This window comes from Garra rufa, chromosome 25 (genome assembly GCF_049309525.1).
Source record: "Garra rufa chromosome 25, GarRuf1.0, whole genome shotgun sequence".
Lineage (NCBI taxonomy): Eukaryota > Metazoa > Chordata > Actinopteri > Cypriniformes > Cyprinidae > Garra > Garra rufa.
The window spans coordinates 11,364,309-11,377,528 of record NC_133385.1 but is presented as its reverse complement, the minus strand read 5'-3'; the positions used below and the strand labels follow the sequence as shown (position 1 = coordinate 11,377,528).

At 37.9% G+C, this 13,220-nt stretch overlaps 1 protein-coding gene across 1 annotated transcript in view; it reads right to left on the bottom strand.

The window, feature by feature from the left end:
- The window catches only part of LOC141301324 (uncharacterized), a 56,061-nt gene that overhangs the window by 12,141 nt on the left and 30,700 nt on the right, over positions 1-13,220 (bottom strand). The window contains exons 21-30 of the mRNA XM_073831571.1: positions 12,448-12,552; positions 12,057-12,233; positions 11,740-11,976; positions 11,205-11,361; positions 9,988-10,116; positions 6,649-9,316; positions 6,221-6,397; positions 1,191-5,676; positions 737-869; positions 291-526 (exon numbers count right to left, since the gene is read on the bottom strand). Coding sequence (XP_073687672.1) covers positions 291-526; positions 737-869; positions 1,191-5,676; positions 6,221-6,397; positions 6,649-9,316; positions 9,988-10,116; positions 11,205-11,361; positions 11,740-11,976; positions 12,057-12,233; positions 12,448-12,552 — 8,505 coding nt within the window. The remainder of the gene's footprint in view (positions 1-290; positions 527-736; positions 870-1,190; positions 5,677-6,220; positions 6,398-6,648; positions 9,317-9,987; positions 10,117-11,204; positions 11,362-11,739; positions 11,977-12,056; positions 12,234-12,447; positions 12,553-13,220) is intronic.

Sequence of the window (13,220 nt, the reverse complement as noted above, 5' to 3'; positions counted from 1 at the left end):
AAAAATTTGCAAGGTAAAAGAAAATTAGATTAAATATAGGTTCACATGATATAGTCCATTGCATTTTATGCAGTGAACAACTGGCTGCCAAGTGCATGAAACCAACTAATCTCAAGAGATATTTAGGGATGATGATGACTATGTCTCCCTGTTACGTTTTTGATTATGGTAAATAATTTTAGTACAATGTTGGTACTAGAGCAAGATCTTTTCTGTGATTTGATGAAAATGAAATTATTTAATAATATTTGTTTTTAAACAGATTTGTGTGAAATAGTCGTGACACTTACCTGGACCACATTAGTGTTGCTTGTTAGCTTGATTTTATAGGATTTGTAGTTCACAATCACATACTCGGGGCACGCAAGATTGTTTTTAACATCACAATAATAGTTTTTAACATGGACACTGATATTGTATCTTGGAATGATTTCTTGGAACAAAACATAAGTGCAGTTTCCTTGGAAAGTGTAATATTCTCCATCAAAGGTTTTGTAATGAGGGTCACCCCAGCTGTTGCATCTACCTTTTGTATTAGAAAAAGATTTTAGTTAAATACAATGAATTTCCAATATCTATCTATCTATCTATCTATCTATATATATATATATATATATATATATATATATATATATATATATACGTGTGTGTGTGTGTGTGTGTGTGTGTGTGTGTGTGTGTGTGTAATTTAAAATACAATTAGGGTTAACAATAATAATATATAGTTTAAACTCACAAGGACACTCATACTTGGAACAGCAGCCATTGTTATAATAGACTTTCTCAGGTGAAAGTCCATTGACACAGTCAGGCATGATTGAATCAGTTGGGTCACACTGCATAGGGATTGAGATGCAGTTAAAAGTGTACTAAAATATCAACTAAAAAAAAAAAACAACAACAAAACTTCATAAACTTAATAAAGGCTTAAAAAAAATAAACTTAATAAAACTTAAAAAAAAAAAAGTTTACTGAACGTTCCTCAGAAAGGGCATGATTTCAGGTCTCATTTATGTCTAAAGCCCAAAAGAGTGTGAAACGAGCTACACACTGGAAAGGGTTAGGAATGTGTTAAAATCCTAAATACTGGCAGTAGAAAGCATCATTGATACTTTAAGAAAACTAACGAATGTTAGGCCAACACTTAGCCCAATAGTATATGATATGCATTTCTTTTCTGATTTGGATACCTTTTGAGAACACGGGGTAGCTGTAGATGTTGTGTTTACTATCTGAGGTCCAGGTGTTGTGGAGCTGGGTGGCGGCTCTGTGTGCACAATGAACTTGGTTGAAGAAATAACAGTAGATGATGTTGATGCTACTGTAGTCCATGCAGTGGAGATGGTTGATATCTCTGATACCGTAGGTTTTGTTAAAACAGTTATAGAATGTGTTGTTTCTGTAGATGTAGTTGTTGTAGCACTGGAACTGGTAGTGGGTGTCTTTGTTGATGTTGTTGTAGGTGTTGTTTCTGTCTCTGTAGATGTTGTTACATTAGCTGTTGTAGTAATGGAAGTGGTTGTCGGTGCCTCTGTTGATGTTGTTGTAGACGGTGTTCTTTCTGTCTCTGTTGTTGTTGTGGTAGTAGTAGTGGTTGTAGGTGTCTTGGTTGATGTTGTTGTAGGTGTTGTTTCTGTCTCTGTAAATGTTGTTACATTAGCTGTTGTAGTAATGGAAGTGGTTGTAGGTGTCTCTGTTGATGTTGTTGTAGACGGTGTTCTTTCTGTCTCTGTTGTTGTTGTGGTAGTAGTAGTGGTTGTAGGTGTCTTGGTTGATGTTGATGTAGGTGTTGTTTCTGTCCCTGTAAATGTTGTTACATTAGCTGTTGTAGTAATGGAAGAGGTTGTAGGTGTCTCTGTTGATGTTGTTGTAGACGGTGTTCTTTCTGTCTCTGTTGTTGTTGTAGTAGTGGTAGTGGTTGTGGGTGTCTTGGTTGATGTTGTTGTAGGTGTTGTTTCTGTCTCTGTAAATGTTGTTACATTAGCTGTTGTAGTAATGGAAGTGGTTGTAGGTGTCTCTGTTGATGTTGTTGTAGATGGTGTTCTTTCTGTCTCTGTTGTTGTTGTGGTAGTAGTAGTGGTTGTAGGTGTCTTGGTTGATGTTGATGTAGGTGTTGTTTCTGTCCCTGTAAATGTTGTTACATTAGCTGTTGCAGTAATGGAAGTGGTTGTAGGTGTCTCTGTTGATGTTGTTGTAGACGGTGTTCTTTCTGTCTCTGTTGTTGTTGTTGTAGTAGTAGTAGTAGTAGTAGTAGTAGTAGTAGTAGTGGTTGTAGGTGTCTTTGTTGTTGTTGTAGGTGTTGTTTCTGTCTCTGTAGATGTTGTTACATTAGCTGTTGTAGTAATGGAAGAGGTTGTAGGTGTCTCTGTTGATGTTGTTGTAGATGGTGTTCTTTCTGTCTCTGTTGTTGTAGTAGTGGTAGTGGTTGTGGGTGTCTTGGTTGATGTTGTTGTTGTAGGTGTTGTTTCTGTCTCTGTAAATGTTGTTACATTAGCTGTTGTAGTAATGGAAGTGGTTGTAGGTGCCTCTGTTGATGTTGTTGTAGATGGTGTTCTTTCTGTCTCTGTTGTTGTGGTAGTAGTAGTGGTTGTAGGTGTCTCTGTTGATGTTGTTGTAGATGGTGTTCTTTCTGTCTCTGTTGTTGTGGTAGTAGTAGTGGTTGTAGGTGTCTCTGTTGATGTTGTTGTAGACGGTGTTCTTTCTGTCTCTGTTGTTGTGGTAGTAGTAGTGGTTGTAGGTGTCTCTGTTGATGTTGTTGTAGACGGTGTTCTTTCTGTCTCTGTTGTTGTGGTAGTAGTAGTGGTTGTAGGTGTCTCTGTTGATGTTGTTGTAGATGGTGTTCTTTCTGTCTCTGTTGTTGTTGTAGTAGTGGTAGTGGTTGTAGGTGTCTTGGTTGATGTTGTTGTAGGTGTTGTTTCTGTCTCTGTAAATGTTGTTACATTAGCTGTTGTAGTAATGGAAGTGGTTGTAGGTGTCTCTGTTGATGTTGTTGTAGATGGTGTTCTTTCTGTCTCTGTTGTTGTGGTAGTAGTAGTGGTTGTAGGTGTCTCTGTTGATGTTGTTGTAGACGGTGTTCTTTCTGTCTCTGTTGTTGTGGTAGTAGTAGTGGTTGTAGGTGTCTCTGTTGATGTTGTTGTAGACGGTGTTCTTTCTGTCTCTGTTGTTGTGGTAGTAGTAGTGGTTGTAGGTGTCTCTGTTGATGTTGTTGTAGACGGTGTTCTTTCTGTCTCTGTTGTTGTGGTAGTAGTAGTGGTTGTAGGTGTCTCTGTTGATGTTGTTGTAGATGGTGTTCTTTCTGTCTCTGTTGTTGTTGTAGTAGTGGTAGTGGTTGTAGGTGTCTTGGTTGATGTTGTTGTAGGTGTTGTTTCTGTCTCTGTAAATGTTGTTACATTAGATGTTGTAGTAATGGAAGTGGTTGTAGGTGCCTCTGTTGATGTTGTTGTAGATGGTGTTCTTTCTGTCTCTGTTGTTGTGGTAGTAGTAGTGGTTGTAGGTGTCTTGGTTGATGTTGTTGTAGGTGTTGTTTCTGTCTCTGTAAATGTTGTTACATTAGCTGTTGTAGTAATGGAAGTGGTTGTAGGTGCCTCTGTTGATGTTGTTGTAGACGGTGTTCTTTCTGTCTCTGTTGTTGTTGTTGTTGTAGTAGATGGTGTTCTTTCTGTCTCTGTAGTAGTAGTAGTAGTAGTAGTAGTAGTAGTGGTGGTTGTAGGTGTCTTTGTTGATGTTGTTGTAGGTGTTGTTTCTGTCTCTGTAGATGTTGTTACATTAGCTGTTGTAGTAATGGAAGTGGTTGTAGGTGCCTCTGTTGATGTTGTTGTAGACGGTGTTCTTTCTGTCTCTGTTGTTGTTGTTGTAGTAGATGGTGTTCTTTCTGTCTCTGTAGTAGTAGTAGTAGTAGTAGTAGTAGTAGTGGTGGTTGTAGGTGTCTTTGTTGATGTTGTTGTAGGTGTTGTTTCTGTCTCTGTAGATGTTGTTACATTAGCTGTTGTAGTAATGGAAGTGGTTGTAGGTGCCTCTGTTGATGTTGTTGTAGACGGTGTTCTTTCTGTCTCTGTTGTTGTGGTAGTTGTAGTGGTTGTAGGTGTCTTTGTTGATGTTGTTGTAGGTGTTGTTTCTGTCTCTGTAAATGTTGTTACATTAGCTGTTGTAGTAATGGAAGTGGTTGTAGGTGCCTCTGTTGATGTTGTTGTAGACGGTGTTCTTTCTGTCTCTGTTGTTGTTGTAGTAGTGGTAGTGGTTGTAGGTGTCTTGGTTGATGTTGTTGTAGGTGTTGTTTCTGTCATTGTAAATGTTGTTTCATTAGCTGTTGTAGTAATGGAAGTGGTTGTAGGTGTCTCTGTTGATGTTGTTGTAGATGGTGTTCTTTCTGTCTCTGTTGTTGTAGTAGTGGTAGTGGTTGTAGGTGTCTTGGTTGATGTTGTTGTAGGTGTTGTTTCTGTCTCTGTAAATGTTGTTACATTAGCTGTTGTAGTAATGGAAGTGGTTGTAGGTGTCTCTGTTGATGTTGTTGTTGTAGTAGTAGTGGAAGTGGTTGTAGGTGTCTTGGTTGATGTAGAATGTGTTGTTTCTGTCTCTGTAGATGTTGTTGTTACATTAGCTGTTGTAGTAATGGAAGTGGTTGTAGGTGTCTCAGTTGATGTTGGTGTTGTAGTAGTAGTTGTTGTAGTAGTAGTGGAAGTAGTTGTAGGTATCTCTGTTGATGTTGGTGTTGTAGGAGTTGAAAGTGGTGTTGTTTCTGTCTCTGTAGATGTTGTTGTAGTAATGGAAGTGGTTGTAGGTGTCTCCGTTGATGTTGTTGTTGTAGAAGTTGTTGTTTCTGTCTCTGTAGATGTTGTTGTTACAGTGGATGTTGTAGTCAAGAAAGAGGGTGTAGGACAGCAACATACACGTATTTCATAATTGAAACAAATTGGTCTCAAGCTGTTTACATTTTCGTTATTTGAACACATCAGGCCATAGGATGCATTGCAATGCACAGTTTGCTGCAACATGTTCAAGGGCACATTTGGATAATCCACTGCTCTGCATTCAATTTTTTCTACTTTCTGACAGTTTCTGTTTTGTGAAGCCAACAAAGCAGCAATGGATTCGGTTTCCAGTCCTTTAGGTTTTTTACTGGGTGAGCTGTTGTCTGACCAGTTTGACCATCTACAACCGTAGGCGTTACAATATGTTGTAGGTGTTGATGTAGTAGTTGCAGTAATGGAAGTAGTTGTAGGTGTCTCTGTTGATGTTGGTGTTGTAGGTGGTGTTGTTCCTGTCTCTGTAGATGTTGTTGTAGTAACGGAAGTGGTTGTAGGTGTCTCCGTTGATGTTGTTGTTGTAGAAGTTGTTGTTTCTGTCTCTGTAGATGTTGTTGTTACAGTGGATGTTGTAGTCGAGAAAGAGGGTGTAGGACAGCAACATACACGTATTTCATAATTGAAACAAATTGGTCTCAAGCTGTTTACATTTTCGTTATTTGAACACATCAGGCCATAGGATGCATTGCAATGCACAGTTTGCTGCAACATGTTCAAGGGCACATTTGGATAATCCACTGCTCTGCATTCAATTTTTTCTACTTTCTGACAGTTTCTGTTTTGTGAAGCCAACAAAGCAGCAATGGATTCGGTTTCCAGTCCTTTAGGTTTTTTACTGGGTGAGCTGTTGTCTGACCAGTTTGACCATCTACAACTGTAGGCGTTACAATATGTTGTAGGTGTTGATGTAGTAGTTGCAGTAATGGAAGTAGTTGTAGGTATCTCTGTTGATGTTGGTGTTGTAGGAGTTGAAAGTGGTGTTGTTTCTGTCTCTGTAGATGTTGTTGTAGTAATGGAAGTGGTTGTAGGTGTCTCCGTTGATGTTGTTGTTGTAGAAGTTGTTGTTTCTGTCTCTGTAGATGTTGTTGTTACAGTGGATGTTGTAGTCGAGAAAGAGGGTGTAGGACAGCAACATACACGTATTTCATAATTGAAACAAATTGGTCTCAAGCTGTTTACATTTTCGTTATTTGAACACATCAGGCCATAGGATGCATTGCAATGCACAGTTTGCTGCAACATGTTCAAGGGCACATTTGGATAATCCACTGCTCTGCATTCAATTTTTTCTACTTTCTGACAGTTTCTGTTTTGTGAAGCCAACAAAGCAGCAATGGATTCGGTTTCCAGTCCTTTAGGTTTTTTACTGGGTGAGCTGTTGTCTGACCAGTTTGACCATCTACAACCGTAGGCGTTACAATATGTTGTAGGTGTTGATGTAGTAGTTGCAGTAATGGAAGTAGTTGTAGGTGTCTCTGTTGATGTTGGTGTTGTAGGTGGTGTTGTTCCTGTCTCTGTAGATGTTGTTGTAGTAATGGAAGTGGTTGTAGGTGTCTCCGTTGATGTTGTTGTTGTAGAAGTTGTTGTTTCTGTCTCTGTAGATGTTGTTGTTACAGTGGATGTTGTAGTCGAGAAAGAGGGTGTAGGACAGCAACATACACGTATTTCATAATTGAAACAAATTGGTCTCAAGCTGTTTACATTTTCGTTATTTGAACACATCAGGCCATAGGATGCATTGCAATGCACAGTTTGCTGCAACATGTTCAAGGGCACATTTGGATAATCCACTGCTCTGCATTCAATTTTTTCTACTTTCTGACAGTTTCTGTTTTGTGAAGCCAACAAAGCAGCAATGGATTCGGTTTCCAGTCCTTTAGGTTTTTTACTGGGTGAGCTGTTGTCTGACCAGTTTGACCATCTACAACCGTAGGCGTTACAATATGTTGTAGGTGTTGATGTAGTAGTTGCAGTAATGGAAGTAGTTGTAGGTGTCTCTGTTGATGTTGGTGTTGTAGGTGGTGTTGTTCCTGTCTCTGTAGATGTTGTTGTAGTAACGGAAGTGGTTGTAGGTGTCTCCGTTGATGTTGTTGTTGTAGAAGTTGTTGTTTCTGTCTCTGTAGATGTTGTTGTTACAGTGGATGTTGTAGTCGAGAAAGAGGGTGTAGGACAGCAACATACACGTATTTCATAATTGAAACAAATTGGTCTCAAGCTGTTTACATTTTCGTTATTTGAACACATCAGGCCATAGGATGCATTGCAATGCACAGTTTGCTGCAACATGTTCAAGGGCACATTTGGATAATCCACTGCTCTGCATTCAATTTTTTCTACTTTCTGACAGTTTCTGTTTTGTGAAGCCAACAAAGCAGCAATGGATTCGGTTTCCAGTCCTTTAGGTTTTTTACTGGGTGAGCTGTTGTCTGACCAGTTTGACCATCTACAACTGTAGGCGTTACAATATGTTGTAGGTGTTGATGTAGTAGTTGCAGTAATGGAAGTAGTTGTAGGTATCTCTGTTGATGTTGGTGTTGTAGGAGTTGAAAGTGGTGTTGTTTCTGTCTCTGTAGATGTTGTTGTAGTAATGGAAGTGGTTGTAGGTGTCTCCGTTGATGTTGTTGTTGTAGAAGTTGTTGTTTCTGACTCTGTAGATGTTGTTGTTACAGTGGATGTTGTAGTCGAGAAAGAGGGTGTAGGACAGCAACATACACGTATTTCATAATTGAAACAAATTGGTCTCAAGCTGTTTACATTTTCGTTATTTGAACACATCAGGCCATAGGATGCATTGCAATGCACAGTTTGCTGCAACATGTTCAAGGGCACATTTGGATAATCCACTGCTCTGCATTCAATTTTTTCTACTTTCTGACAGTTTCTGTTTTGTGAAGCCAACAAAGCAGCAATGGATTCGGTTTCCAGTCCTTTAGGTTTTTTACTGGGTGAGCTGTTGTCTGACCAGTTTGACCATCTACAACCGTAGGCGTTACAATATGTTGTAGGTGTTGATGTAGTAGTTGCAGTAATGGAAGTAGTTGTAGGTGTCTCTGTTGATGTTGGTGTTGTAGGTGGTGTTGTTCCTGTCTCTGTAGATGTTGTTGTAGTAATGGAAGTGGTTGTAGGTGTCTCCGTTGATGTTGTTGTTGTAGAAGTTGTTGTTTCTGTCTCTGTAGATGTTGTTGTTACAGTGGATGTTGTAGTCGAGAAAGAGGGTGTAGGACAGCAACATACACGTATTTCATAATTGAAACAAATTGGTCTCAAGCTGTTTACATTTTCGTTATTTGAACACATCAGGCCATAGGATGCATTGCAATGCACAGTTTGCTGCAACATGTTCAAGGGCACATTTGCATAATCCACTGCTCTGCATTCAATTTTTTCTACTTTCTGACAGTTTCTGTTTTGTGAAGCCAACAAAGCAGCAATGGATTCGGTTTCCAGTCCTTTAGGTTTTTTACTGGGTGAGCTGTTGTCTGACCAGTTTGACCATCTACAACTGTAGGCGTTACAATATGTTGTAGGTGTTGATGTAGTAGTTGCAGTAATGGAAGTAGTTGTAGGTATCTCTGTTGATGTTGGTGTTGTAGGAGTTGAAAGTGGTGTTGTTTCTGTCTCTGTAGATGTTGTTGTAGTAATGGAAGTGGTTGTAGGTGTCTCTGTTGATGTTGTTGTTGTAGAAGTTGTTGTTTCTGTCTCTGTAGATGTTGTTGTTACAGTGGATGTTGTAGTCGAGAAAGAGGGTGTAGGACAGCAACATACACGTATTTCATAATTGAAACAAATTGGTCTCAAGCTGTTTACATTTTCGTTATTTGAACACATCAGGCCATAGGATGCATTGCAATGCACAGTTTGCTGCAACATGTTCAAGGGCACATTTGGATAATCCACTGCTCTGCATTCAATTTTTTCTACTTTCTGACAGTTTCTGTTTTGTGAAGCCAACAAAGCAGCAATGGATTCGGTTTCCAGTCCTTTAGGTTTTTTACTGGGTGAGCTGTTGTCTGACCAGTTTGACCATCTACAACCGTAGGCGTTACAATATGTTGTAGGTGTTGATGTAGTAGTTGTAGTAATGGAAGTAGTTGTAGGTGTCTCTGTTGATGTTGTAGGGGGTGTTGTTCCTGTCTCTGTAGATGTTGTTGTAGTAGTGGAAGTGGTTGCAGGTGTCTCCGTTGATGTTGGTGTTGTAGGAGTTGTAGGTGGTGTTGTTCCTGTCTCTGTAGATGTTGTTGTAGTAATGGAAGTGGTTGTAGGTGTCTCCGTTGATGTTGTTGTTGTTGTAGGTGGTGTTGTTCCTGTCTCTGTAGATGTTGTTGTTACAGTAGCGGTTGTAGTAATGGAAGTGGTTGTAGGTGTCTCAGTTGATGTTGTTGTTGTTGTAGGAGGTGTAGAACTACAACTGTCTTCACAGAAGACAGTGAGAGGTAAGGGGTTACAAGATGCAACACACTTCATTGTTGTCTCATTCAGATATGGCTTATCTGAAGGACACTTAGGGAAACATCCTAGTTAAACAAGAAAGAAAAGCAGTTATATTTATATTTTTGTGTAATTTCAATGCTGTATATCAGAGCACTGTCTTTGTACTTTTGACTGAATTGCCTAGCAACTTTTATGATGGTTGTTGTTGTCATTTATTAAATATTACTATTCAATCAATAATATTTTATATAAATAATAGTAGTATTTAGTATTGGGAAACAGTGTTCGTGAAGTGTTTTTGATTTACATTGTTCTACCATTCAATGTCGACAAGAGACTGTTTTTATAAGTCAGCAATAAAGACTTTTATATTTAAAAAAAACACGGAAACAGAAGTTATCTTTACTTTTAACAACAGCTTGTAAGACACAATCAACAAATGCACTGAGAAGCACTGTCATTACCTTTAACAGATGAAAGGATAGTACGACAAAGAGCCTATCGCTTTCCTCAGAGCCTATCGCTTTCCTCAGCAGATTTTTCAAACTAATGTTTTATTGTGAATATGAGTTTGAGCTGAAGAATGAATGCTGTATCAGATGCAGGTAATCACACTCACTTAGTCTATCTCTTTCTTATATACTCTACTCTCTAAATTAAGATAGGATACTCTCTCACGGTCAATGCAATGCATATTAACAGTGAGAATATCAAAACTATGACTAGCAGCCAGCAACAAACTCCTCTAACTAACCTTCAAGAAGAGGAATTTGATTACAGCAGTTTCCTGATGGGTTTCTGCAGGTTTTTATGCAGGGTGGTACACAGGAATTATAATGCCACTCACATTCGTCCTGGGGGTTGTAGTAGTCACAGAATAAAGCTGCAAAAAACATTATGACAATGTTGACAATTACGACAAAAAAACAGAATGGTAATGTTATACATAGACGATTAAGTGAATATGTAGATTTGAAGATTTGTAAAATACCAACAGAAACAAACACCTTCCTTTTTAAATTCTATGATACTATGCAATTCATGTATATAGATGGAGGTAGGGCTGTTCGATTCCGAAATTTTTGGAATCGATTCCGATTCCGATTCCTGGTTCCTGGTTCTGGATTCCTCACTGTTGTTTCCGATTCTTTTTCGACTCTTGTTTTTAAGATCGGAGGAAGCTAATTTTGCGATGAATGCAGGATTTTAAGGTCGTAGAATGTTGCCTTCTCACAATATTAAGCTTCATTTGTAAAAAAAAATAAATAAATAAATAAGATTTTTTTTTTTTTGTAGCTCTGACTGATTTTAAATTGTAATTTTGTCTGCATTGCCCATGAAATTATAACCCTCATAATCCACAGCTCAGCAGTGGACATGTATTTATTGCATGAATAAAACAAGACAACAACAATATAAGAGCTCATGGCGTAGCTGTCAATCAGATGCGCTCTCTGCATTTTCTTTAATTTGCTGATAGAACGGTTAAAAACATGATTTATTTAAAATGTAAATAATATCAAGACCCTCGATCACGTCATGAGCTATTCTGTTGTGCAGCACTCAAAATTGTGGTCAACATGAGCCAATTCTTCGGAATCGTTTTTTGTACTGGCTCATTTAAAAAATCTATCCGAACGTTTTTTTTTCTATTAGCAAGCAAGAGGCAAATTGCATGCATCCTTAAACTCAGACGAGTTTAGAAATGACTCTTTTTCATTAGTGACCGAGATATGCAGCTTTCATGGGATGCAGCCTTCCGTTTGAGGCACCTCATTATAAGTTTTGCTGAACTGAAAATGGCTCTGAATGAGGAGTCGATTCCCCTTAATGGGATCGATTCCAAACGTTGGAATCGACTCTCGATTCCCAATGCCTCGGAATCGAGGAATCAATTTTTTTTGGAGTCGATTCCCAGCCCTAGATGGAAGTAACCTAAAAATTATTTTTTATAGAAAATTTGTGACTTACGACAAAAATCTGGTCTCCGCCATGTCACACAAACCCCCTTTTTACGACATTCAGCAGCATAAGCTGCAACTGCAGTACAGAGGCAATCACAGTCACCCCCAGTCTCACATGTATAAGTGTCACTTACACAGGCATCATAGTATGGGCCAGAATCCACCTAGAATAAAATGGACAAAAATATTTTACAGCTTCCATCATGCTCTATATGGAAAAGACAATTAGAGACAGTTTGTGTGTCCTCTTCCTCAAGGGGTCCCGTCGTTACTGTCAGGTAATGAAATTAAATGAAATATACAGTATTAAGAAACCTTAAGTTCAATTATATTTCATGTAGTTTATTTTTTAGGACTATTTTCTGTATAACTATCATCTCAAAATGGAATAATAAAAATAATGACTAATTTTAAACACATTTTGAAACTGTTACAAAATATCTGCTATCTGTCACTGCTTAGATCAAAGTATTTGAACATTGAAAAATAATAAACATTTACCAAATCACCCGTATGCTTAAAATGTCAATACTGAAACTTACAGATGCATTACATTTCTCAAAGACTTCACTATTAATGATGCTGCATCGTTTCTTAGCCCAGGCTCTCCGATGTGGATATTCTTCACACCGTTTCATGTTTGTTATATCTTGGCATTTGGGATCCACCTTCCAGCTATTCCCAAATTCCTCTGGATTCGTCACCACTTCTCCATTGTGCTTCACGAAGTCATTGTTTGCATTATCATCAAAGTTTCCACACAGTCCACACACCTTGCCCTGCCACACAGAGATCAAGTAGACATTGAGATAAGTGGATGAACAGGAAGGTGTAAAAGATGGTTTGGGGTAATGCTTACCTTAAATTTGGGATGGAGTTGGACCATCAGACTTGTTTTATTGTCCCAGATTAAGTTCAACAGACCTTTGACCTCTGTAATAATGTATATCCCAGCAGTATAGATTTGATATTGGCAATCAGTACCATTGCTTTCAACAACTTTGACTCCATCCTCTGACAAATGTATCATGTATTGCTGCAGGGTTTGAATAGTGAATAGTAAAACATTTATTATATGTAATTGGGTATATTTCTGTTCATATTGATAATATTATCATCATTAAGGACAAAAAAATATAAACATCTACCCTCATTATATAAATGATACACATTTGTAATTTTGTTGTTGCACATTTTCACGTTTTCTAATACTACATTCATGCTTAGTTTGAGCTATGAAATAAACTTACCCCAAATAAGAGACTGACAGACTTGCACATGGTGTCGGTGGTCTCACAGAGTTTGTTCTCTGCGACAAGGCTAAAGGACAGAGTCTGGTTCATATTGCAATAATCCTATGGGGGTTACAAACAGTAACAAGTCAGGCAGTGAAGAAGCTGCCACAGAGAGGTGAATTCACAAAACAGTTGCGACACCTTTGCAAGTAGAAATACATTCAATTTCGTTCAATTTCACGGTTTTAATGACCCTTTTTTATTATGATTATTATGATTGTTTTGTTGTTGTTGTTGTTATTATTATTATTATTAAGTCTAATTACAAAAATGAAGGCACAAATATGTTACTATTGTAATAATATTAATAACATGAATATATGATAATTCTATTTCTATTTAATTTTATACTACAAGTTACAATACTAATATGGCTTAAATTCTTCCCTTTTAAACATAAAAACTGCAGGTAGACATTTGTCTCTAGTTGACAACAGGTTAAACAAGGCGTCTCCTTAAACTCCTTATATTCAGGTGTGCATAATTATTAGACACATTTTCTTTTACAGATAAAATAAGCCAAAAAAGAGATTTAACTCACACTGAAAAGTCAAAAATTACTAAGTGCCAATGAGAAGGATGCAATACTAATGCAGTACTAGAATTTGCAAAGTTAAGACATGACCATTGGACAACGAAATGCTCAGCACAGTCAGAAAGAAACAGGTGAAGAAAAGATGTGTACTGCAAAATAATTAAGAATTAGGTGTGAAACCATCAGGAACCAT